The sequence below is a fragment of the Chenopodium album genome, chromosome 10, assembly GCF_948465745.1.
Source record: "Chenopodium album chromosome 10, dcCheAlbu1.1, whole genome shotgun sequence".
NCBI lineage: Eukaryota > Viridiplantae > Streptophyta > Magnoliopsida > Caryophyllales > Amaranthaceae > Chenopodium > Chenopodium album.
In genome coordinates, this window is record NC_137843.1 from 56,891,960 (window position 1) to 56,917,036 (window position 25,077).

General features: G+C 41.9%; 3 protein-coding genes and 1 non-coding gene across 4 annotated transcripts; 2 read left to right on the forward strand and 2 right to left on the reverse strand.

Annotated features, from left to right (window-relative positions):
- The first annotated feature begins 1,051 nt into the window (after positions 1-1,051).
- LOC145562645 (peroxidase 5-like) lies at positions 1,052-3,041 on the forward strand. The gene is made up of 4 exons (XM_081623000.1): positions 1,052-1,279; positions 1,357-1,548; positions 1,652-1,817; positions 2,481-3,041. The coding sequence occupies exons 1-4, from the start codon at positions 1,052-1,054 to the stop codon at positions 2,888-2,890; spliced, it is 996 nt and encodes a 331-aa protein (XP_081479126.1). The 3' UTR covers positions 2,891-3,041.
- A 3,458-nt stretch (positions 3,042-6,499) lies between these two features.
- Positions 6,500-8,372, forward strand: LOC145562644 (peroxidase 5-like). Its single transcript, XM_081622999.1, has 4 exons — positions 6,500-6,754; positions 6,833-7,024; positions 7,103-7,268; positions 7,775-8,372. The coding sequence occupies exons 1-4, from the start codon at positions 6,527-6,529 to the stop codon at positions 8,182-8,184; spliced, it is 996 nt and encodes a 331-aa protein (XP_081479125.1). The 5' UTR covers positions 6,500-6,526; the 3' UTR covers positions 8,185-8,372.
- Positions 8,373-8,441: 69 nt separating this feature from the next.
- Positions 8,442-22,830, reverse strand: LOC145565488 (nascent polypeptide-associated complex subunit alpha-like protein 5). The gene is made up of 4 exons (XM_081625472.1): positions 22,774-22,830; positions 22,574-22,676; positions 9,053-9,165; positions 8,442-8,967 (listed from the first exon to the last, which is right to left on the reverse strand). The coding sequence occupies exons 1-4, from the start codon at positions 22,828-22,830 to the stop codon at positions 8,623-8,625; spliced, it is 618 nt and encodes a 205-aa protein (XP_081481598.1). The 3' UTR covers positions 8,442-8,622.
- LOC145565928 (small nucleolar RNA R71) lies at positions 19,714-19,820 on the reverse strand. The gene has a single exon (XR_014095278.1). It is a non-coding gene; the product is annotated as a small nucleolar RNA R71 (small nucleolar RNA).
- Positions 22,831-25,077: the final 2,247 nt, after the last annotated feature.

The following is a 25,077-nucleotide window of genomic DNA, read 5'->3' on the forward strand; positions in this document are numbered from 1 at the left end:
CACGGTGGAGATTCAACCGGCTTTGCTCGTGAGGAATAAGTGACATGATCTAAAATGCAGTCTTGTTAGACATAAAAAATTGCCATAACTAAATGATTACAGCTGTGCAGTAGCTTGTATTGATTGTCTAATACCATGAACGACGTAGACACATAGTGACCCTAAATTATCTGATACTTCATAAACTTTCGGATGATCATCTAATCCATTATAGTTTTTGAAAGGGTAAGGACTTCCTAACAAGTTTTTGACAGGTTAAACAAACAGGTACAGTCGTGTAGAAGACAGCCATGAACTCAGGATTACGTTTTTCTTATCAATAACACTCTTCAGAGCCTTCACTTTTCAATGCACTTAGTCACTAATCACCACAGCAGTAAAGTAGAAGGAAATATAATATTTCACAGTGCTCCAAATCACCCAATAATGCATTAAACACCATTAACAGAAAAATATTTCCGCCATTTCCATCCTATAGGACCAAAATTTTCAGGAAAAAAACTATATATGGAGCCTCATCCATCTCCACTAAGTTGTTTAAATCAACGATAGACATCCTGTGAGACAATACCTTCCATTGACACTCGTTGCTGACTGTCTAATCATCCTTAGATTGTGCCATAAAATATGAGAGTTAACAATGAAATGCATACTTTGAATAATATGCAGTGACAGTGACAACTTAATAATGCCCGAAAATCAGCACTATTAGTCCTAAAATATACCTCTATTCAACTAATCTTGTTGGCTTCTTATGCATCTGAAGTCAATAGAAGTAGGAATAACCGCTTTAAGGGTGGCTAAATAGTGCTTATCATCACATATTCCATAACCAAAATGAATTAGACAGGTCAGTAACTATCAGAAAATTCTAGTTTGTGTTTTCTTCCATCTAAAAATGCCATGTTGCAATTTAAATAAATCCAACATATTGTATCACGACGCACTAATTAGGATGTACATCATTTTATATTCCTTGTTTTCGGCTATAAAATGGTTATTACTGCATGATTAGGTTCTTCAAGAAGAAAACAAAGTACAATAACACAGAATGAACCTAAAAATGAACATTCATTCTTTAACAAGATTTCTTGTTCTGTTTTTGGCTTTCTCTTGTCTAAGTGTTCAGCTAGAAGCACAGCTTCGAGTTGGATTTTACTGCAACTCATGTCCATCAGCTGAGCGAATTGTCAATGAAGAAGTTATGAAAGGATTTATGAATGACAAAGGGATTGCCCCTGGTCTTGTCAGAATGCACTTTCATGACTGTTTTGTTAGAGTAAGTTAAATATATTAACAAATTTTATCTATAATTCAGTGAACTACAAATCTAAATTTTCCTTCTGATCTTTTCAGGGGTGTGATGGATCCGTTCTCATTGACTCCACTTCTGCAAACACAGCTGAGAAGGATTCACCAGCAAACAATCCCAGTCTTCGAGGGTTTGAAGTCATCGACAATATAAAGACTAGACTTGAAGCTGAATGCAAAGGGGTCGTGTCATGTGCAGATATATTAGCTTTTGCAGCTAGAGACAGTGTAGCAATAGTAAGTAGAATTTTTTTTACTGATAAGAAATAGTAGTATATAAGCTTGGGTAGAACAAATTTAACTCTGTTACCTGCTGCTACTGCATAACTTTGTTTCGCAGACCAGAGGACAAAGATATGATGTTCCATCTGGAAGAAGGGATGGCAGGGTCTCTTTGGCTTCAGAAGTGTTGCAAAATGTCCCTGGATTCACATTCAATGTTACTCAACTTACACAGAGTTTCGCAAACAAAAATTTGACACAGGAAGAAATGGTCACCCTATCAGGTATCAGCTTTTTAGCATATTCTACATTTGAAGCATTGATCTTCAAATTATCTTAACTTTCAAGGATGAATGTAAGTATATGACAGACTATACATAGCGCTAAGCGGATAAGTTATGTTTCCATATAAGGGTCTACAAACAGCAATCAGCTGTTCAAGTGGTTGTCATCAGTTTCATCAACTACTAACCGGCCAATTTTTAATTGAGAAATTAGGCAATGTTCACTTCAACTTGTAAGATTATGGTTCATTAGATATTAGATTTATTCAGTAAAACATAAGTTTTGAAAAGTCAAAATCAGATTTAACAGCATATAACAAATACTACTGAATCAAAAATATCAGCAATTTAAGTCAGCAGAAACCATTTTTACAGTAACAAACAATTATTCAGGTGACAGGACCTTAGCTGTAAATGGTTAGTTTAACAATTAGAATAACTGGTAAAAACTAAAAAGACAAATCCATTTTGGCAAATCATATCAGGATTTTACACTATCACAAAGGGCAAATTGGTATATATCCTGCTAGGTTTTCAAATTCATTATTCCATACCCAAGTTTGTTTGCTTTGATGGGACTAATACCTACCTCGGCTACATTTATCTAGCGTTAACTCTATTGAGAGCCTAAATCACCTCATATAAGTCTAATATTGATCACAGGGGCTCATACAATCGGACGGTCTCATTGCACATCCTTCAACAATAGGCTATTCAATTTCAGTGGAACAAATGGGCCAGATCCCACTCTGGATTCCAAATATGCAGGACAGTTGCAGCAACAGTGCCCACAAGGAAGCACAAATTCTAGCATGGTGGTTCCAATGGACCCTCGTAGCCCATTTATTTCAGATGTAAATTACTATCAGGATGTCTTAGCCAACAAAGGCCTGTTTACATCTGATCAGACATTGTTGACAGACTCCAACACAGCTAATGAGGTGAACCAGAATGCAAGGAATCAGTTCTTGTGGATGAGAAAGTTTGCAGCAGCAATGGTAAACATGGGTCAAATTGAAGTTCTTACTGGTACTAATGGAGAAATCCGGGAAAACTGTAGGGTAATCAATTAAGAAATATGGGTTTATTCCCCTTGTCAAGAGATCAGACTTACTGAGTCTTAAGTAGAATTAACTCATGTTTGTTTGTTTTATTGGAAGGATAATTTTCAGTCTCAAACATATGTAATTTGATGAATTATATACTTGCAAGTCTATTTTTAGATGCAAATAGAGGAAGACTACCATGAACCTGAAGTACTGAGGAAAACAGAAACAGATAATCAAGTACCCCTTTGGATTATTGAATTATTGCACGATTGATGCTATGATGACTTCCCTCTAACCTTTGGTGGAAGCTTTTTAAGAGGCATCAGAGTAATTTTATAGTTCGTTCTATTTACATTTGACACAATCAGCAAACCCTTTCACCGGGGCAATGGAAGCAACCTAGTGTACCATGTAATGTTATGTTTTAGAAATGGATCCCTTCCCCTGCTATTATCTTTCCTTGGACTGGAAAACTCAGTTTGCCAAGCATCATAGTCCACGGATCTAAAATTCCATTTGTTCAACGATAACAGAATCTTGGAGAAATGGTTGCTTTTAGCTGATGGAGCAAGAAACTAGCATTAAAACGCTGGATAAACTAACAACAAAGCTGCATAAATACTCCGTTGTGCAGGAGCTAATAACATAGGTCATGCTCAATGCACTTCCTTTAGCAAAAGGCTGTATGCACAGGATCCCAGCATGAACTCTGCATTTGCAGCTCAACTGCAGCAGTAGTGCCAATCAGGGGATGCTGGTGCGAATATTGTGGTTTATTGGATCCTAATAAGCCCGTAAATTATGACTCTGGAATTCTGGATGTCCTCAATAACCATGGCTTGTTCACAACAGGTCAGACTCTTGTCAGAGACTGCTAAAACAGACCTAGTAAACCAGTATGCCTGAAATTCTTACTCTCGGCCTCTCGGGGAATGAAGTTTGATGATGCTATGGTGAGGATGGGATTATAGGAAATAATCCCTTGAGTTCTCATTATTGCCAAAGGGTATAAATACAAGAGTATACACAATTAACTAGGATTAGGTACAGCTAATCTAGGTGAACATCATAAATGCAATAATACACTATACATAATCTAATACACCCCCGTAGTCGAAGCGGGAGGTTCATGTACGCTTAGACTATTGCGAAAATCATCAAAAAGAAGTTGAGGCAGCCCCTTTGTGAAGATATCGGCAATTTGATAGCGAGAAGGGACGTGGAGAACACGGACTTGGCCAAGAGCAACCTTTTCCCGGACAAAGTGTATGTCCATTTCGATGTGCTTAGTCCGTTGGTGTTGAACAGGGTTGTCGGAGAGGTACACGGCACTAACGTTATCGCAGTACACCACGGTAGCTTTCTTGATAGGACAATGAAGTTCCAAGAGCAAATTACGCAACCAACAAGACTCGGCAACGACGTTAGCCACGCCACGATACTCTGCTTCAGCGCTGGATTTAGAGACTGTTGGTTGGCGTTTGGCGGACCACGATATCAGATTGTCACCAAGGAAGACGCAGTAGCCGGACGTCGAGCGGCGGGTGTCGGGGCAACCACCCCAGTCGGCATCGGAGTAAGATATGAGACCATTTGTGGGAGATGAATAAAGATGAAGGCCAAGTTTCAAAGTCCCCTGAAGGTACCGCAATATGCGACGAAGAGCAGCCATGTGCTCCTTGCGAGGGTCATGCATATATAGGCAAATCTGTTGAACGGCGTAGGAGATGTCGGGCCTAGTGAAGGTCAAATATTGGAGTGCCCCTGCTAGACTTCTGTACAGTGTTGCATCTTCGACTGGTGGGCCAGAATTCGAGCTTAATTTTGCTTTGGAGTCGACGGGTGTCGCGGATGGTTTACAGGAAGACATGTTTGCACGAGCAATTATGTCGGCAGCATATGAGTGTTGAGACAGAAATAAACCATCACGATGCCTTGTAACTGAAATGCCGAGAAAGGAGCTTAGTGGGCCGAGATCGGTCATGGCAAATTCGGAGCCCAATTTTGACATAATAGAAACCCGAAGATCATTAGAAGAAGTGGTGAGAACAATGTCATCGACATAGAGAAGGATGTATGCCAAATCTTTCCCATGAGAGTATATGAAAAGAGAGTTGTCGGAGGTGCTATGAGAAAACCAATGGGAGATTGATATTCTCACAGGCAGTGAAGGAGAAATCCGAAGAAACTGTAGGGTGGTTATTTAAATAAAGATATGAAAGTTGCACTAATCTGAGCTGAAAGCAACAAATGAAGAATATGATATGACTTTAAAAGACAGATTTTAATGATTGCAAAAATAGCTTTACAGCACTAAAATTACTGATATCATATCATATGGCTATACAGCCATAAATTGACTAATGTCACATGATATGCCTCTACAGATCTAAATCCTCCATAACATATATTCCGTATATCTCAGATCTCAAGTAAGGTTAAGTATCTTATTTGCTACTCATTGTCAGAAATGTATCCGTATCAAAATGCCATAATGTTAAACAAAAGCCAACTACAAAGAGCTTAAACAGGACATTGAACTTCCCACCTAATACTATTAACAAACATTCAAAGTATGCTTAAAAAGAAAGCAACCATAACTATTACAAAGTACTTAGTAGTATGCATTTAGTCAGATAATGTTTTGTCTAATGTAATAGATAGGTAAAAGCACACCCCCTCATACAATGACTTGACAACTTTTAACACTTCAGCAAGTATTTCATCAGTACAGTACTGTATTCTGTTAAGATCGTACATATACTCAATAGAGTAGACAAGTACTGACTCAGGAAATACTCGTAAATGGGATCCAATCTAAGGCACTATGTCTAGAGAGATAAACATTCAAACACAGCCCACAAATTGGTTTATAATCCAGTACACAGGACACTGCTGGTGTGATACAAGCTTAACCTTCTTTTTTTTAATTCTGTTCATATTTTTACTAATACGCCCCTATGAGAGGATAATTATAGCTACTTCCAAGTAAACAATCAGTTATGTGCTTCCATGCCTTCATAGTAGCTAGGAGTATTGTCTTTATCACTGTTTCGAATCCCCCAATAATGCAATGTTACCTTTTTCTATAGGACCATAATCCCCCCTAGAAAAAAAAAACCCTTCCCCTTCCCAGTTTCCATAGGACCATAATCCCCCCCTACCCCGGCCCCCAATAAAAAAGGAGTCTTACCCAACTTCCCTAGATTCTAACCGAAACGAAGCATCCTTTGTACAGACACTTATTGTTAACTCTAGTATTCTCAGCCTAATAGTCAGCATACTAATGAGAGCAATGCATGTTTGAATCGTACACTGACAGATTAACTATATCAGAATATCAAAACTATTGGTCCCATAGTATACCCAGTTCAACAGCTATCATTGGCATCTTGTGCACTGAAGTCAATAGAATCAAGGCATGCCTACTTCAGGGAGCTCATACAATGCATATCACATAATCCATAACAAAAATTAATAGACAGCATAATTACTATCAGAATCATTGTAATTGTCTTTTTCCAACTAAAAGTTTTATGTGCTCAAACTAAACAAAGCAAATGTGCTGTCTAACACCACACTAATATGAATTTTTTTCTTCCACTTATAAAATGGGACAATTGTGTGTTTAGGTTCTCCAAGATTGAAGCAAAGTAAAGAATGAGTCTAATGATTCCCCATCACTCTTCAATCCTCTTTCGTGTTCTGTTTTTGGCTCTTTCTTGTCTAAGTGCTCAGACAGAAGCGCAACTTAAAGTTGGGTTTTATAGTGAATCAAGTGAATCAGCAGAGCGTATTGTGAATGAAGAAGTTACGAAGGGGTTTATGAAAGACAAAGGAGTTGCCCCCGGTTTAGTCAGAATGCACTTTCATGACTGCTTTGTCAGAGTAAGTTGGTTAAACTTTTACTGTATTATCAATTCGATTAATTGAAGTTTCCCTAAGTTCCCTCTCTTCTGATACCAGGGTTGTGATGCATCCATTCTCATTGACTCCAATTCCTCAAACACAGCTGAGAAGGATTCATTTGTAAACAATCCTAGCCTTCGAGGATTTGAAATCATTGACAATGCAAAGACTAGACTTGAAACTGAATGCAAAGGGGTCGTATCATGTGCAGACATTTTAGCTTTTGCAGCCAGAGACAGCGTAGTAATAGTAAGTAAGAATTTTTATTTCTTTACCAGAGAACAGTTAATTTTGTAGTCTGCTGCATAACTTTGATCAGTTTCACAGACAAAAGGGCCAGTTTATGATGTTCCGGCTGGGAGAAGGGATGGAAGAGTCTCTTTAGCTTCAGAGGTGCTACGAGACATCCCTGGACCTTCACTGAATGTTGACCAACTTACACAGAGCTTCGCGAACAGAAATCTGACACAGGAAGAGATGGTCACCCTATCAGGTATCAATATCAGAAAAGAGCATAGAGGGTGAATTTTTCTTTAACTTAGGTTAGACTTTCAAACAGAAACAGCCAGGCAAAATTTACCAAAGCTAACAGACTAATTTACTATTCAGTTACGAGTCAGAGTCCTGAAACAAAGAAGTCAAATAATGTCTCCTATCTAAAGGTCCTAATAAACAGCTTTTAGTTTTCAAGCAGACCCATCAATTAGAAATTTAGAATCTTAGATAATACTCTCATTAACTCTTCTATGTTAGCTATCCAGTGATAAACTATGGAGTAGCAAATAAAAACCAAATCCATTTTTGCTAGTCATGACAGGTATTGAATAGCTATCGACAAACACAAAGGTCGAACTGGGTTCTAGATATAAAAATCTTCCTATTTATACCAAAATTTATTTGCTTGCTTAAGTCTTGAACAATTGAGCTTGAACCTAAGTCTTTACTCTTTTGAGGACTTTAATCTGACATCAAATTTCATAAACCCAATCTTGAACACAGGCGCCCATACAATTGGCCAATCTCATTGCACATCCATCAGCAACAGGCTATACAACTTCAATGGAACAAATGGGACAGATCCTACTCTGGATTCTAAATATGCAGGACAACTGCAGCAACAGTGCCCGCAAGGAAGCAAGGATTCTAGCCTAGTCGTTCCAATGAACCCTGGTAGCCCATTAGTCACAGATGTAGGCTACTACCAGGACATCTTATCCAACCGCAGCTTGTTCACATCTGATCAGACCCTCTTGACAAACTCCAACACAGCTAGTGAGGTGAATCAGAATGCAATGAATCAGTCATTGTGGATGAGAAAGTTTGCAGCAGTAATGGTTAAGATGGGTCAGATAGATGTTCTTATTGGCATGTCTGGTGAAATCCGGACAAACTGTAGGGTAATTAATTAGAAAAGATTATTTTATATTTATATTCTTTGTAATCAGGAAACTTACTGGTTTGATAGTATTAGTAATTTATACCGTTTAGAAATTACTCAATAAAATGTGGACACATTAATCCAAATCCGTCAATTTAAAGTGTTATTCAATTGTTCATATTTCTAGTTCCAAATATAAGGATACACCTTGAACAACTGGTCAATCAACAAGTAAAACATCTAAAGATTGTATAAACCCCAATCAAATAAATAGAAAGCTACTGCAACTTTGAGGCAACAAAACCATTATATTATCAAAAGGCAAATCCAAAATAAATAGAATTGGCAGCAGTTCGAAAATGCATAACCTCATCACTAGAATGTTTAGGGCCCAAAGAAGAATAATAAAGCTAGAATGGGCAATTAAACTCCCGAGGAGTGGAATCAATGAGCAGGTAAGATTGCCGACCTAAGCAGTGAGCTCCATGATAGCACCAACGATGTCACCATCATGAGCCTTGAGTGCATTGACAGCCTTGCCCTTCGAAACCCCAGCTTGAGTCATAACCAACTCAATGTCTCGAGGCTCTACCCCTGTTTCATCGATCTCTTCTTCCTCTTCTTGGGCAGCAGCAGTGGCAGCAGAAGCTTCTGAGTTGGCCATCATTGATGACATATCAGGGAGTCTGAACTGTTGGGCAGCTTGAGTTTGCAACTGAGAGCTCAAGTCTTCGATCTTGGCCTCACCAAATATGACATAGGTTTCAGAGTAAGGGCTCTTGAACACATCAGGCTTTGAAATGAAAAACAATATCTGTAATCCCAACACACTAATGTCAGACCATTACATGTTCAAAAACACCTGTTATCAATAACGTTTCATAAGGAAAAATTCTTACATTTTTGGCTCTCTTTATGGTGACCCGGCTTACACCTGAGACAGGTTTCAATCCTAGTTTCAACATTGCTTTACGACTCTTCTTCTCACTCCTGCTCTGCTTGATACCCTCAGCTGAGGCTAAATGGATACAACAAATCACAGGATAAAATAATTAGCACTCAAGCATTAAGAGCACGTAAAACCCATCAACCCTCAACCCTAGAAATAGAAACAAATCATTCACATCAGTATATAACATACAGTAAGAGTTCTTCAAAATAATCAAACAAATAAAACCCAGATTCCCAGCCTTACTGATAAGACATATGTTGCTCAAGCTTATACAACAAAACGTACACGAACAACAATCAAGCAATATAGCACACCAATAATCCTAACAGCTAACCAATCAAGCTACAAGAATTTCAATATATCAGGTCCAGTTTCTATCCAAAATTCAGGAACCCTAAAACACCAAGCTTCCCAATTCTTCATACATCACACAGCAAAAAAAAAAAGTCACCAAAACTGCCAAATCAAACAAATACCGAGTTCCAGTCCAACACATATCTTCAATTTCACTCAATCCTCAATTTAAAAAAAAAAAATCAAACATTCTAACAAATTAAAATTTCTAGCTTATCACTCAAGATAACAGAAATTTGCAATATTTACGGTCAAATTTCATCAGAATTTCAATTCAACGACCCTTATCCTATTATAAATAACCCCCATTCCAACAAATTACACAACCCAATTGTTTCGGGTGAAACAATGGGACCTCGCCGAAAGTCCTGAGAAGTGGTGAAGACTGGGCTCGGTCCAAGTGATGTTGGGCCGAGGATTTCCTGCACAGCAAACACACGTAAACTAGCCTCGGGGGTGTTGCCGAGGAAGACCCCTCCAATGCTAGAGTCAGTACAATGTGTAGAGAGAGAAAGCTATGCAAGACAATTAATTGCTTGAGGCTTTATGTAAATGTCTGTAAAATGGTGGAATTGATGGCTTTTATACCTTCATACATATTGGAGAAGTGGGCCTAAGCCCAATTGACTTGCCACGTTCGACTGACCTTGACTTTAGCACAAATGGGGAGTTGAACCTTGACCTTGGGCTTTTAATTGGATCATTTATGGACTGGGCCCAATTAGACTAAATTGGATCCAAACAACTTGCCCCCCAGACCCGATTTGGAAGGATGACGGGTCGGGTTTAATTAGCCAGAAAAAAGAAGGGAAGTAAATGATTTAATTAATCCAAAAAATTTGAATTTAAACCGCAATTAATGAAGTAACTGCGGTTGAACGGATAATTGAGGAAGTTGGACGGATAATGGGTAGTTAATTAGGAGGGAACGTGTTTAACGGTTACTTAATGAGGGATTTAAGAGAAAATTAAAGCGCGGACTCCCAAAATTCCCACTTCTGGAAATAAAACAAAAGGGGCGCACTATCTCTCCTCATTTCTTCACAAACACGAACTCAAACACGCGAAAACCCCAGAACCCGCATCAAAACTTCACTAATTCCCCGAGAATTGAGGTTTGAAACTTAAATTCGTCACTTCGAACTTGTAGATCGACAAATTCCGCCTCAGATTAAGGTAATTTTCCTTGATTTTTGTTTGATTTTCTTCGAATTTGAACACATCCCCCTTTTTCGACTTTTCTCTTCGAAAATCCGACAATGGTGAGAGGTAGATCACGCCAGCCACGGCGAGCACGACAAATTCCAGATCCGAGGGACCGGATTGAAACATGGAATGGGGCAAGGGTAAGACCTGACCCTGCTGAGGGGATTATAGAAACCCCGATCTCTTCGGCGCCTCCTGAGGGAACGGAGGAGCTGAGCGTCTCTGGGCAGGATGAAGAAGTCCCTACCATGCTTTGGGATATACTCCCCGGCTTTTAGGAGTGGGAGAACCCTGAAGTGATCTCGGCGATGATGAAGAACATGCCTTACTTTTGGTGGGTAAGGCACGCCGAAGTGTATCGGTTCGCCGAGCAAATTGAGTTGCACTACGGCATTCTTGAAGCCGATGGGTACTGGTGCTGAATGCCTACGACATCAGACATGATTCATCGTCCACCCCCTGGGTATGTGGGGATGTACACAAGGCAGCTTCAGTACGGGCTGCGTTTCCCTTTGGACGAGTTCGTCAGAGATCTCCTGATTCACTACAAGATTTCTCTGTGCCAACTGACCCCTGTCAGCATCCAAAGGGTGATGACTTACTTATGGGTTTGTAAGTTCTTCAGATACACGCCGAACCTGCACTGCTTTAAAAAGCTCCATCGGCTGGTGCCGAATGCTCAAAGCAGGTATGGCGAGCATGGTGCTGGGCGGTATCGGATCGAGTCCCACCCCCAGTACCTAACAATGTGGCCGAATGACTCTTCAGACAAGGACTGGAGAGGGCAATGGATTTGGGTTAGGGCACCCGCAGATCCAGGCCATCCCTTCGTCTTCAGCGCTCCTCGGTATCTCTCCGAGCCTGACCCAGACATGTCGAGTCTGGGCCCTTTAGAAAATGATGGCCAAAGAAGACTTTCATCTCAATCAGGCCAATATCTTCGGGAAGAGAGATAACCCTGGAGGGATCGGCCGAATGAGATTTGTCCCGGAGACTTGGCTCCCAGACAACCATTATGTCTTCCAAGAGAATATGCTTGCTGCTGTCGGCCTCAGCCGAAAGTTTAGAGACTGTAAGCTCCTTCGGCTGGGGCCGAGGCCTTCTCCTTTTTCTTTTTCTGTTTTTGATTTGCACTTTTTCTTTGGAGTTGTCCAGCGTTTTTATTTTGCTGAACTAACTTCTGCTCATTTGTGTGTTCAGAGCTGAACGAGGCCACCGCAAGAATCAACTACAAGCGTCTCAGCGTCAACGTTGAGAGGACCATCACAAATTCGGTTCCTCCCATCACTGATCCGAAAGACAAGGAGGTGCATCTGGACCATTCTCACCTCCAGATTGAGGCTGCTGCACTCTATCAGAGGCAGAAACCCTGGTGGAAGAAGCGTGACCCTTGGTATCGCTTACTTCCCGAAGAGGAGGAGGCTGCTCGGACAGCTGAAGAGGTTGCCCGTGCCATCGAATCCTACGAAGGAGGTGAGGGGACCTCCAAAGCTGCTGAAGACGAAGCAGTTGCCAGAGCCGAGGCAGAAGACGAGGCCTTGGTAACTTTTAACTTTTCAGCTTCCTTTTTTCTCTTTTTTTTTTTTTAAAACTCAATCCTTTCTTGCCCCCCAATTCTGCAGTCTGAAGGAGGCAGAAGGAGAGAAGGCAAAGCTCCAGCCTATCCCGAAGACCTTTCGGACAGAGAATCCTCGGACTCAGAGGACATGGACGATCAGCCTCTCGTCCGCCGAAAGAGGAGAAGGACGGGTCCCGCTGTCGTGGGTCCCGATGGCTTCGAGCTGAGGCCGATGCCGGGGGTTGTTATTAGGGACCCTGCCCCTGGCTGAGGCAGGGCTCGAGGTGCAAGAAGCTCAAGGGGTCCTCCACCCCCAGTTCAGCCACCACCAAGAATCCAATCTCCACCAAAAACTCCTCCTCCAGAACACGAGAGATGGAGGTGGATCAAAGGACTTCTAAGCCGAAAGAGGCGGTTCAGGAGGAGGTGCTGAATCAGGAGAGCGCTTCCAAGCTCTCCACTGAGAAGGAGCCAGCTACTGCAGGGGTAGCTGAAGAGACAGTGGCAGCCAAAAACATAACAGTGGCTGCCACTGCTGAAGGATTTGCTGCGGAGATTCAGCAAGCTGCTGACGCTCTTCTGACGCAGCCAGAGGAACATCCAGTGGTTGAAACAGTCAACCTGGATGAATCTGCTGAAGAGACGAAGGACCAGAATGTTGAGGTGCCTTCGTTTTCAATTCCCTCATTTCAGACATTCAGGTCTGAAGAAATGGGGTTCTTGGCCCCCCCGCATCCCAATTCCCGAGCACATCTGGGACATCATTTGGGGCCAGAACAGAGAGAGAGCTGCTGCCTACTTCGGCAATTTTGCCGGCATGTCTGAAGTAGACAGAGCAAGGTTGTGGTCGCTGAAGGCCACTGCTGGGATGGGAGAATCCAGCAGAAAGGTTCCTGACCCTGCTAGATCCAACCAACTGCTGATGATGCAGGTAAATTTTTCCGTCTTGCCTTTACTTTCTTTTTACTTCAGCTCTTCAGTTGTTTTTTTTTTACTGACTTGTGCCTCTGTTTCCAGTTTGTGCACAATCAGACTCTCACTGTAGAGCTAATAGACGATCTCCTGGACAAGTTGGAGATTGCTCAGGCTGAAGCATCCTTAGCCGAGGAGAAGGTAAAGGCTTCTGAAAAGAAGCAGGCTGAAGCTCAAAAATACGAGAAACAGGCTGATGAGGCCCTCAAAAAGTTCTGCGATGCTATGCAGAATGAGATCTTCCCCACCCTTCTTGAAGGGGAGCAGCTGATCAATGAGTATGGGGCTGTTGACATTCCCAGCTTCAGGGTGGCTGTTGAGCGCCGAATTGCTGAGGAGGTTAACAACAGAGTTGCCCTTCAGATTCAAGAGCTGCAGTCAAGGGTTGAGGTCCTTGAGGCTAAAGAAAAGAATGCCGAAGAGGCAATGCAAGCCAAGGACGCTCATATTTCTCAGGCTAACACCACTGCTGAATATCAAAGCCTGAGAATTGAAGATTTGGAGGGCCAGCTGAAGGCCAAGATTGAAGAGCTGTCTCAAGCAGAGACTACTATTGGCTTAGTTCAGAACCAGCTGAATAACACCAACGTTGCTGCAAGCAGAGTTCAGCTGGATTTGGACGAAGCCAAACAAAAGTTGGTCGATCAGCAAGCCGCTTCTCAGCAAGCCCTTGAAGGTGTCCAGAAGCAGCTCGCTGATGCTGAGGGGTTGTTGGCCGTGAGGAAGTACACTGAAGATCAGTATGCCACGACCTTCCACCAAGGGTACAAAGTGGCCCGAAGATTGGCTCTTCATCTGGCGCATGAGCTAGACTTTTATCAGTGCGAGCTTTGGGCTGAATATCCAAAGCATCCTCATATGCTCTTTGCTAGTCAGGCTGAAGTGGACTTGGAGAATCGTCTCCAAGTTGAGGAGCTTGAGGATGCTGAGGCTGAAGAAGCCGAGAACCAAGAGAGAGAAGCCCAAGCTCAAACTCAACCTGCACATTCAACAGCTGGAAGCGAAGCCAGCACAGAGCCCAGCGCCACTGAGAAGCGTGATCCCTCAGCTGAAGCCTAGGGACTCGGACAGTCGTCTTTAGAATCTTGCGGATCAACTTGTGCTTAATTTCTGACCTGCCGCTTCTGAATTTTTGCCTTTGTTTTGCTTCAGCTTGCCTTGATGTACAAACAGTTAGTTTTTGTATTTGTACGTACTTCGGCAGCTGTAATTTTTCGCTAGTGGGCGGCTGCCAATGCTTTACTTTATGTTTTAGAACACTCGAACTTGTAGCTCGTTTCCCGAGCACTTTTCTCATTTATCCAATGCTTTTCTCCAATTTCTTTGCCTTAATTTGCATGCTTGTTTTTCTGAATTTTGAAATTTTTCGCAAAATTTGCTAAGTACAAAGCTTTCGGCTTGAAGATTAGCTGAAGACAGTCTGCACTTGTAGTGCCTCTTGCCCCCCCAGAAATCTGAAGACTTGGTCTTTGGATTTCTAAGTTGGGTTTTGTTTTCTTTTGCTTTCAGACGAAGCTAAGTAAAAATTTCTAACAGTTTTGCTATTTATTCTTGGTTTCCTGTCTATCTGAAAGAATGGATATCTGAAACACAAGGCCAACTGAAGGCAATGTTTCAGATAATGGCCCTCTGGGATACAAGGCTCAGCTAAGGCAATATCCCAGATTTGTCCATGGACTCATTGTCTTGGAGAACAAGTCTTGCTGAAGTTTTCACTTTAGTTGAAAGTCCAGAGTTCTTTAAAAGACGAGTTTGTCAGCAATCTGAAACCCGGTGCCCTGAAGGCGAAGGTTTCTGACAAGGCTGAATAAAAACCCTTAAAGAGTAGATAGAATAAAGAAAAATTGAAAGAACAAAAAATTGCAAATATTTATAGAAATGGTGGCTCTGAGGCCTTTCAAATAACTCAAAATGTACTTACAAAGATTGTTTTGCCCCGAAGGGTTTACACATGATATTTCTTAAAAACATCAGCATTCCTGTGATTTTTCAGCTCAGTTCCATCTAACTGCCGAAGTCGGTATGTCCCTGGCTGAAGCTCATCATAAATTTCATAGGGCCCCTCCCAAGCAGCTGAGAGTTTCCCATGGATTCGGCTTTTCTGAACTGCAGCAGCATTCCGAAGGACGAGTTCTCCAACTTTGAGAGGCCTCGCATGGACTATTCGGTTGTAAAACTTGCTGATTCTCTGCTTGTAAGCAGCTATTCTATCTCGGGCCGAGTCTCTTACTTCGTCAAGGAAATCAAGAGATTCCTTCATAAGTTGCTCATTCTCAGCCGAGAAGTGGTGCACTCGTAAACTTTCAGAACCGATTTCTACTGGAAGAACTGCTTCGGCACCATACACCAACTCAAAAGGTGAATAGCCCGTAGCCTCTTTTTCGGTTGTCCGAAGTGACCAGAGGGTTCCTGGGAGTTCCTCTATCCACTTGGACTTTTGATCTTCAACCCTTTTCTTCAAAGCATTGAGGATCTGTTTATTTGCAGCTTCGGCTTGGCCATTACTTTATGGATGACACACTGCTGAATATGCCAACTTAATGTCGAACTGATCTGTATACCGCCTCAGCGGCAAATTATCAAATTGCCTTCCATGATCGAAAACAAAAACCCTCGGAATACCGAAGCGAGTAATGATGTTCTGCCAGATAAATTTTCTGACAGTTTGCTCTGTGATATTCGAAGCTGCTTCAGCCTCAATCCATCTGCTGAAATAGTCGATGCCTACTATCAACCATCTTTTTTGGTACGGTGCATCTGGAAAGGGTCCCAAAATAACCAATCCCCATTGAGCAAATGGAAGCGGATTAAGGACTGGCTGAAGGTCTCTGGCTGACTGATGGATAACTGGTGCGAATTTTTGACATTTTTCACACTTTCTGACCAGCTCCTTAGCATCCGAGATCATGGTGGGTCAGAAAAATCCGGCCCTCAGTGCCTTGTGGGCTAAGGTCCTTCCCCCAATGTGGTTCCCACAGATGCCGAGGTGGATCTCCTGAAGGATGTAATCTGCATCAGTTGGGCCCACACATTTCAGTAATGGGGCTGAGAAGGATTTTTTCAGAAGCTCTCCCCTAAAGACGATGAACCTTGAGTTGGTTCGCTTCAGTTTGGAGGCCAAAATTTTGTCTTCGGGAATTTCCCCCCGAAGCTTGTAAGCTTGGATGGGACCCATCCAGCTGGGTTCTGGGTCGGCGCAGCACACCTCAGTTGCTTCGTCGACACTTCTTTCTCGGCGCACTTCCACATATACAAATCTGTTCAGCTTAGTGAGAGTTGAACTGGCAAGTTTGGAGAGTGCGTCGGCTTGAGCATTTTGACCCCTTGGGATCAGCTGAACTTCAAAAGTTCTCAGCTTTGCAATGACTGATTTGATCTTGGCAAGATAGGCTATCATTGAGGGCTCTTTGGCCTCGTAGCTGCCACCGATCTGATATGCAACTAGCTGAGAGTCTGTCTTCAGACAGACATGTTCGGCTTCCAGAGAGATGCACAGTTCTAGGCCAGCAATTGCTGCCTCATACTCAGCTTTGTTGTTCGAAGCCTTGAATGAAAATTTCAGTGCATACTCGAAGGACTTGCCTTCGGGAGAGGTTATTACTACCCCTGCCTCCGAACCACTTATGGTGGAGGATCCATCCGTAAAAACGGTCCAGATTTTCTTTTCATTGTCTAGCGTCTCCTAGTACGAGCATTCGGTCAGGAAGTCCGCTAGAGCTTGAGCCTTGATGGCTGGTCTCGGCTGGTAGCTAATACTAAACTTAGTGAGCTCGAAAGCCCACTTTGCCAACCTACCAGATTTTTCAACTCTGCCGAGGACTTTTTCCAGCGGCTGATCAGTTAAGACCACTATTTGATGGCAATCAAAATAGGGCCTCAGCTTCCGAGCAGCTACCACTACTGCAAAGGCAACTGTTTCGAGTAGAGGGTAGCGGGTCTCGGCATCCGTCAGAGTGTGGCTGACGAAGTAGATCGGTTGCTGAATTTTATTTTCTTCCCTCAGCAGCACTGCACTGACGGTGGCTGGGCTAACAGCCACGTTCAGGTACAAAGATTCTCCCTCTACTGGACTAGCTAGTGTTGGGAGTTGAGCCAGATGCTCCTGAAGCTGCTTGAAGGCTTCTTTTTGCTCGTCTTCCCAGACGAGCTCTTTTGTCTTTGGGAGTTTCAGGGCTTTGAAGAAAGGTAACCCCTTATGCGAGGCTCTAGAGATGAACCTCGAGAGCACTTAGGGCATGGAACCTTGGGCCGAAGCACTTAGGCCTTTCGGCTTCTTCGCACTTGGCTCTCTTTCTTTCTCCTCCTCATCCTCATCGTCGTCTTCTGAATGACTAGTGGATGGCTTGAGGTAGTTGCACCTTCGAGCTTCCTTTTGGCTGCCCTCAATCCTTTCCGGGTAGCCGACTGATATGTCCATTTTATATAGTATTTTACCCCCGTCCCTTGGTCATAATTAGTAGTGTTTTTGGCTCTTTAGAGCCACTTTTGTTACTAATATGTGTTTTCTAGTGTTTTCGTAGTTTTGGTTGAGTTTTGTAGGGAATTGCACCTTTGGAGCATTTTCCCGGGATTTTATGAAGCAATTACGAGCATTGGAGGAGCACGGCCGTCGTTGAAGCCCAAGGCCGGCTAGATCCATCGAGCCGGTGATTAAGGGCTCGGTATCTGGAATACCGAGGTTTGGACCGAGTACTCAAGACCCGAAGAGGAGATCCGGATTGGGCCGAGGAGTCGAGCCTAATCGGAATTCCAAAGCCTCGAGGAGCCACAAGGGCCCGATCGGGCAAGCATAGCCCCGATCGGGCAAGGCAACGCAGCACCAAGCCTCGAGTGCTAGGCGCGCCCGATCGTGCGAGGCCTAGCACGATCGGGCGAGGTGCGCAGCAAAGGGCATCGAGCAAAAGGCGCGCCCGATCGGGCGCGTGTTTCTGGGGAGTTGAGTTGCTGAGGCACTTAGTTTCTAATTAGGATCGTTAATTATTTTCGTTTAAGTACGTTTTAGGATTGTAATTTGTTACACACTCTTTCCTTTTACTTTCTCTCTCTACTTAATATTTCTCTCTCTAGACTTTTCTCTCTACCTTACTCTTGTTCTTGACTACTTTGTAATTCCGCCGTCTTTGGTACGATTTCTATTTCAATTAATTTCAGTAATTTCTTCCTTTCAATTCCTTATGACTTGTTTTATTACTTTGCTTGCTTTAGATTTAATTATGTCCGAGTAGTTTAATTCTAGGGTTTATGGGGATCCATAATTAATATGAAGGGATTTGTTATTGTTGATTATTGATATTTCATGATAATTTCTTATTGAATTGGTTTAATTCTTTGCAATTTGATTATGAATCGAGCAGATGTAATTTGATTGTGAATGTTTAGCAATATTGAATTGATAAATCGAGCAGATCTTAATTTAATGTTAAAGGCTATTTTCAATAGGAACTTAGATCTAGTAAATTGCGAGAGCCTGTTAGATCTATGTTGGTTAATAAATTGCGAGAGCCTGTTTATCATGTTATCCGTGCAATGTTAATTAATTGATTGTTATGTTTTATCCCGAAATATTAATTATTGGTGAACCTATGACCCTAGGCCTTCTTATTATCGACTTTCTCTCTAAACTTAATCTCCGTAGTATAATTTCATATTAAACACAATAAATTGGTTACCTTAATAATTTAGATTATATTAATTAATTAGGAGTAGAAAGACCAGTTTCCCTTTGGATTCGACCCTACTTCCCTATTTACTTTAGTTAGAGGACTTAGGTATTACTTTTGATTAGGGGATACGACTTTACCCTGTCACAATTTGGCGCCGTTGCTGGGGAAACGGTTTTATTTTTATTTCTAATTGTTTTTGTAGTCTAGATTATTTTCTTTTTGCCTCAAAGAACATTAGTTCTTTGAGGTAGTTCTAATATCTGTCTTTTTAGTTCTTTGTTTATGCACAGGTGTTCCAGATCAGGTTACACTCCCTTCGATCCTGAGATCGAGCGCTCTTTTCATAGACAGAAGAATTTTTATAGGCAGATTCTGGCAGGTTCTGGGAGTAATGATATTTCTAGAAATCCATTACCTAATTCTAGTGATTCGGAGCACTCTTCTGATTCAGAACTAGAGATGGGTACACCACCACCACCTCCACCTCGCAAGCTCTGTGATTATTCGCAGCCGTCCCTGACGGATTTTCCACATCTTTCTCCTACACCTGATCTCGAGGGAGTCCAGTTTGAGATAAAGCCCCAGTTTATAACGATGATAGAAAGAAAGCAGTTCAGTGGAGCTAAGGGTGAAGATCCTAATCTTCACATTGCGGATTTCTGTCAATACTGCAACACTATTAGGCAGAATGGGGTAACGCATGACCAAATCAGGGAGATTCTTTTTCCCTTTTCTTTATGTGGAAAAGCTAAATTGTGGTTCAATGGTTTGAATAGAGCTGCACTTGGTATTACTAACTGGGAGACACTTGCTTTGAATTTTTATAATAAATATTACCCTGCAGAGAAAACAGCTTTACTGAGAAGCGCCATTCAAAACTTTGCCCAGGAGCCAGATGAAGCATTATATGAGGCTTGGGAAAGATTCAAGGATCTGCAGAGGGAGTGTCCCCACCATAACTTGGCAAAGTGGCAGTTAATTCAAGCTTTCTACAATGGATTAGGGAATGCATCAAGGACAATTTTAGACTCCGCAGCTAGCGGTAGATTTATGAATCTTAATGTTGATGATGCAGGTCAGGTTATCGAAGATATGGCAATACACAATTCCCAATATGGGAATACTAGAGGTTATGCAAATAAGGGCAAGCACCATGTTGATTCAGTAACCCTTATGCAAGCCCAGCTTACATCTATTTGCCAGAAATTAGATAATCTTAGTACTACTATTCCTAATTCTGTTGCTAATGTTTCTGCTGTTACTAACAATGCTAACGATGCTTTCTGTGAAAATTGTGGAAGTGTAGGTCATTATGAACAAGATTGCAGGAGTTCAATGGAGCAAGTTAATGCTTTCCAAACTTACAAGCAAAATAACCCATACTCCAACACCTACAATCCTGGCTACCGGAACCATCCCTACCTATCTTACTGTAGCACCAATGTTCAAAATCCTCCACCTCCACAACAAGCACCCCCTCCACAGCAGAAATATTACCACCCTCATGCTAACCAGAAAGCCCCAACACAAACCCCTACTACATCTTCTGACCCTGCTTTGTCAGAAATTAGAGCAATGCTGACCAGTATGCAAAATCATATGGAGAGTAGAGACCAACAAATTGACTCTATTATAGCCCATAATAAAGTCATGGACACCCAAATTGCCCAATTGTCCTCTACCCTTCAATCTCGCCAACAGGGAGCCCTACCAGCGCAGGGAATTCAACCTACGGAACATGCGAATGCGAATGCAACAGGGAGTTCATGACCATGAAGTCGGAGAACGGTCCAGTTTTGAGACCGTGCTGAAGGGAGAAAACTGCCAGCCCTTGGTCCAGCTGGAAAATGCTGGATGACTCGTTGCTGAAGCGAGTCAGATAGTTGCGGAGGCTTTCGGCCTCCCCTTGCTGCAGACCCATAAGTTCTGCATTAGTCTTCTCCCGGCGATTTGCCATAGAAAACTTGCTCTTGAACTTGGCGGACAGATCGTCCCACCCAGTTATTGAGCCCTTCTTTACTCCCTTGGAGATCCACGCTTGCGCGACCCCCTTGAGAGTAGTGGGAAAATATTTGCACCAGGTCGCTTTGGACCTGGGGCAGAGGTGCATGTGTGCCTCGTATGAGGCAATATGGTCCTTCGGATCCGAAGTCCCATCATAGGTAATGTGCGACGGGATTTTAACCGTCGGCTCATGGTCTTCCAATATCCATTGATCGAATAGAGAACTGAAAGGAAGCATCACGGCCTTGCCTTTATTCCTAGCCGAAGGGACCGCGCTTTGCCCTCTCAGAGAGGTAGAAGTGGTTTTTGTCCCTGGCTGGGAAGTCTGGGCTTCGGCTGCAGGAAAGGAGAGGCGACTGTGCACACTCCGCTCCCTGTCGCCGAGACGGTCAAGAGCGCTTCGGCGAACAGTTTCTGGCCGAGAGGCAGAACTGCTGCTCCTGTTTGTTTTGCTCAAGGTGAGCTGGGTAGTAGGTTCCTTGAAGAAATGAGAGTTCCTGTTTCTTTCTCTTTCGGTTCTCCAGGTTTCCTCTTCCCATTCTGCCAATTCCCTGAAGGATGAGGGTTTCCCCCCTTCCTGACCAAGCGTTCTCCGCTGATGCCTGGTTTGCGGAGGAGTTCGGTCTCGTGGAGGTGGCATGTTCTAGGCCTTCATGGCATCCATGAGGACCGCTAGGGCTCTCACTACCTCCTCCGAGTTGGGCCCCGTCTGGGGTGTTCTCGGCTGAGAGCGAGAGTTAGAATGAATACTCCGAGGTTGATTCCGAGAATGAGAATGAGTCCTATGAGTAGACTGATTGTCTTCATTCGACCGAGGTGGACTCGGTTGATGATTGGATCGAATTATGGGAGAAAGGGTCCTCTCCCTTGATTTCCCCCCGGAACTGAGCTCCCCGGAGGGGCTCCGGTCCCGCGGAGGAGATGGACTAGGAGTAGGGTGGTCCAAGGGCCCCCCACCTAGTGACTTTCGGCGTTTCCTCGAAGGAGAAGCACCGTTGTTCTTGTTCTTGCGATTCTTATCCATTGATACTAAGATTATGGTAGAATGAATGAGATTGGCTTAAAGACTTTTTGAAGGCCTTCCCCACAAACGGCGCCAAATTGTTTCGGGTGAAACAATGGGACCTCGCCGAAGGTCCTGAGAAGTGGTGAAGATTGGGCTCGCTCCAAGTGATGTTGGGCCGAGGATTTCATGCACAACAAACACAGGTAAACTAGCCTCGGGGGTGTTGCCGAGGAAGACCCCTCTGATGCTAGAGTCAGTACAATGTGTAGAGTGAGAAATCTATGCAAGAGAATTAATTGCTTGAGGCTTTATGTGAATGTCTGTAAAATGGTGGAATTGATAGCTTTTATACCTTCACACATATTGGAGAAGTGGGCCTAAGCCCAATTGACTTGCCACGTTTGATTGACCTTGACTTTAGCACAAATGGGGAGTTGAACCTTGACCTTGGGCTTTTAATTGGATCATTTATGGACTGGGCCCAATTGGACTAAATTGGACCCAAACACCAATTAAACACAAATGTTTGAAATAACACACAAAAAGTTCAGCGTCACATAAAACATTAAATATGAACCAAATAAGAAACTTTACGAAAAAATAAGAGCCATAAACCCTAAGTAAGAATATTGAACAAACAAAAACAAAATTTAAAATCGAAAGACATAAAATTTATAAAAGATAAAGAACAAAGAAGAAAATTACTTAAGGTAGTGTCATCCTCCTCCTCCTCATCATTGTCGTCATCATCTTCATCGTCATCCTCATGTTCATCCTCCTTAACATCTTCATAAATTACTTCATCTTTCTGCAAAATTCAGATAAATAAATGCAAATAGAATCAATACCCAATAAAATTTAACCCATAAACCCCCAGAAAAATGGTAATTGAGAATGAAATATACTTCTTCTTCTTTAACGGGAGTAGGAATTTTTTCTTCTTCAACAACTGGAACAGTCATGGTGGTGGGATATGTGTGATTTTCTCTCTCCTCTGGTAGAAGATGATGAGTGGCAGAGGGAAGGAGTGACAAGAGTGAGCTTTTTTTGGTTTTTAGTTGTTTATGGGGTTTTGGTTGGTTGGTTGAAGAATGTAGTTATGTAGATAAACTTGGTTTGTGAGAGAAAATGATGTCTGGCTAGATGGGTATTTTATGTCTATTTCAATTGTTGGGCTTTCAGCCTTATAAAGTAGTAGTCAATTGTTATGCCCTGTTAGTTCACCTTATTTTTACTTATTTTAGAAAAAATAAGTTTAGATCATATCAGATCAGAAAAAATAAGTTCAGATCAGAAAAAATAAGTACAGATTAGATCATCATTTTATGTGCATTTTTTTATCGCTAAATATCTTTAATTTCATAATAAAAAAAATTATGAAATTTACATATTAATAAAATACACATTATAACGAATCTAATAAGATCCCACTTGATATATTTTTCTTTTATAGATTATCGTACACTTAAGGTCAAAGTTTGATCAAATTAGACAATCAGATCAGATTAGACCAGACCAGATCAGATTAGACTAGACCAGACCAGACCAGATTAGATAAGTTCAGATAAGTAAATATAAGGCAAACTAAACAGGGCCTTAGTCATGATTTTATGGGCCTGATTTATTTACCTTATTTTCACTTATTTTAAGTTTAATAAGTTTAGATAAATTCAATTCGGAAAAAATAACTTGTGATAAAGGTTACTTAGGGTTGTTCACATTTACTGAATTGAGTTGAATCGAATTGAATTGATTGAAGCTGAACTGAACTGAACTGAATAGAGCTGAATTGAATAGAGTTGAAATGAATATTTTATGAGAGAAGGAAATTAGGAGCTGAACTGAACTGAAATTAAGCTGAAATGAACAAACCCTTAATGTTGTCTATAGGAGAAATTTGTGAAAAAATGGTTTATACAATACTCCCTCCATCGTTTTATTAGAGTCCACTATTCCTTTTTTAGCAAATCAAAATTAAAGTTTCATTGTTAAAATCTTTCCTTTTTTAATAAGTGGTTTTTTACAATTTTAACCTCATTCTCCTAATTTAATATCCAAATTATCCTCAATTTTTACTGATTTTTTATGCCAAATATTTATGAGCACACTATTTATTCTCTTTTTTTTCTTTTTCTCTAACTTGTTATTTAATGTGCTTTGGTACTTCAAATCACATGGTTTAAGTGATCTGTCTATTTTATATAGTATTTTACCCCCGTCCCTTGGTCATAATTAATAGTGCTTTTGGCTTTTTAGAGCCACTTTTATTACTAATATGTGTTTTCTAGTGCTTTCGTAGTTTTGGTTGAGTTTTATAGGGAATTGCACTCTTGGAACATTTTCCCGGGATTTTATGGAGCGACTACGAGCATTAGAGGAGCACGACCATCCTTTATAGCCCAAGGCCGGTGAGAGTCTTCGAACCGGTGATTAAGGGCTCGACATATGAGATACCGAGTATTGGACACCGAGTATTCAAGCCCCAAAGTGGAAATCCGGATTGGGCCGAGAATCGGAGCTCAATCGAAGTCCAAGCTTGCCCAAGTGTCCTTCCCGGCCAAGGAAGCTCCCGCCCGAAGGCGCGCCCGACCGGGCGGGGTTAATGAAGAAAAAGGCCTCGCGCCCGGCTGGGCGCGAGAGACGCCCATGATGGAAAAAAGGCGGACTCGATCGGGCGGTGCCTCGCCTGATCGGGTGCGTGTTTCTGAGGAGAAGTTTAAGCGTCGTTTAAGTTGTTTTAACTTAGGATTTTCGAGCTTAGTATATATACGCTTTTGTTAAGCGAGTTTAGTATTCTTTTCTCCCTTCCCTTAATCCCTCTCTCTTTCTCTCTCTAACTTTTCTTTCTCTCTCCTCTTAAACTCTAGTATTATTTTCTCTCTCTACAACTCTTTGTTTAATTCCATCTCTTGTTTCCTTCAACTTTGGTAACGATTTCTTCTCCTTTAATCTCAGTTATTTATTCTCTTTCTTTCATCATGACTTGTTTAATTTCTTTGTTTAGTTTATATTTAATTATGTGTGAGTAATTTTCTTTCTAGGGTTATGGGGATCCATAAATAATATGAAGGGGTAATTTATTAGTGTTAATTGTCAATACTTGATTAATTTCCTATTGATTGATTTAATGTTATGCGGTTAGATTTGGCCAGATTTAATTCGTATGAGTTTAGCAATATTGATTCGAGATTCGAGATATGAGAATTGAT

Coding starts and splice junctions, on each gene's coding strand:
- LOC145562645 (XM_081623000.1), top strand. CDS start 1,052: ATGAACCTAAAAATGAACATTCATTCTTTAACAAGATTTCTTGTTCTG. Junction 1,280..1,356: donor TTCATGACTGTTTTGTTAGA/GTAAGTTAAATA, acceptor TGATCTTTTCAG/GGGTGTGATGGATCCGTTCT. Junction 1,549..1,651: donor CTAGAGACAGTGTAGCAATA/GTAAGTAGAATT, acceptor TTTGTTTCGCAG/ACCAGAGGACAAAGATATGA.
- LOC145562644 (XM_081622999.1), top strand. CDS start 6,527: ATGAGTCTAATGATTCCCCATCACTCTTCAATCCTCTTTCGTGTTCTG. Junction 6,755..6,832: donor TTCATGACTGCTTTGTCAGA/GTAAGTTGGTTA, acceptor TTCTGATACCAG/GGTTGTGATGCATCCATTCT. Junction 7,025..7,102: donor CCAGAGACAGCGTAGTAATA/GTAAGTAAGAAT, acceptor TCAGTTTCACAG/ACAAAAGGGCCAGTTTATGA.
- LOC145565488 (XM_081625472.1), bottom strand. CDS start 22,830: ATGACTGTTCCAGTTGTTGAAGAAGAAAAAATTCCTACTCCCGTTAAA. Junction 22,677..22,773: donor CTCCCGTTAAAGAAGAAGAA/GTATATTTCATT, acceptor TGAATTTTGCAG/AAAGATGAAGTAATTTATGA. Junction 8,968..9,052: donor CCATAAAGAGAGCCAAAAAT/GTAAGAATTTTT, acceptor TTGGGATTACAG/ATATTGTTTTTCATTTCAAA.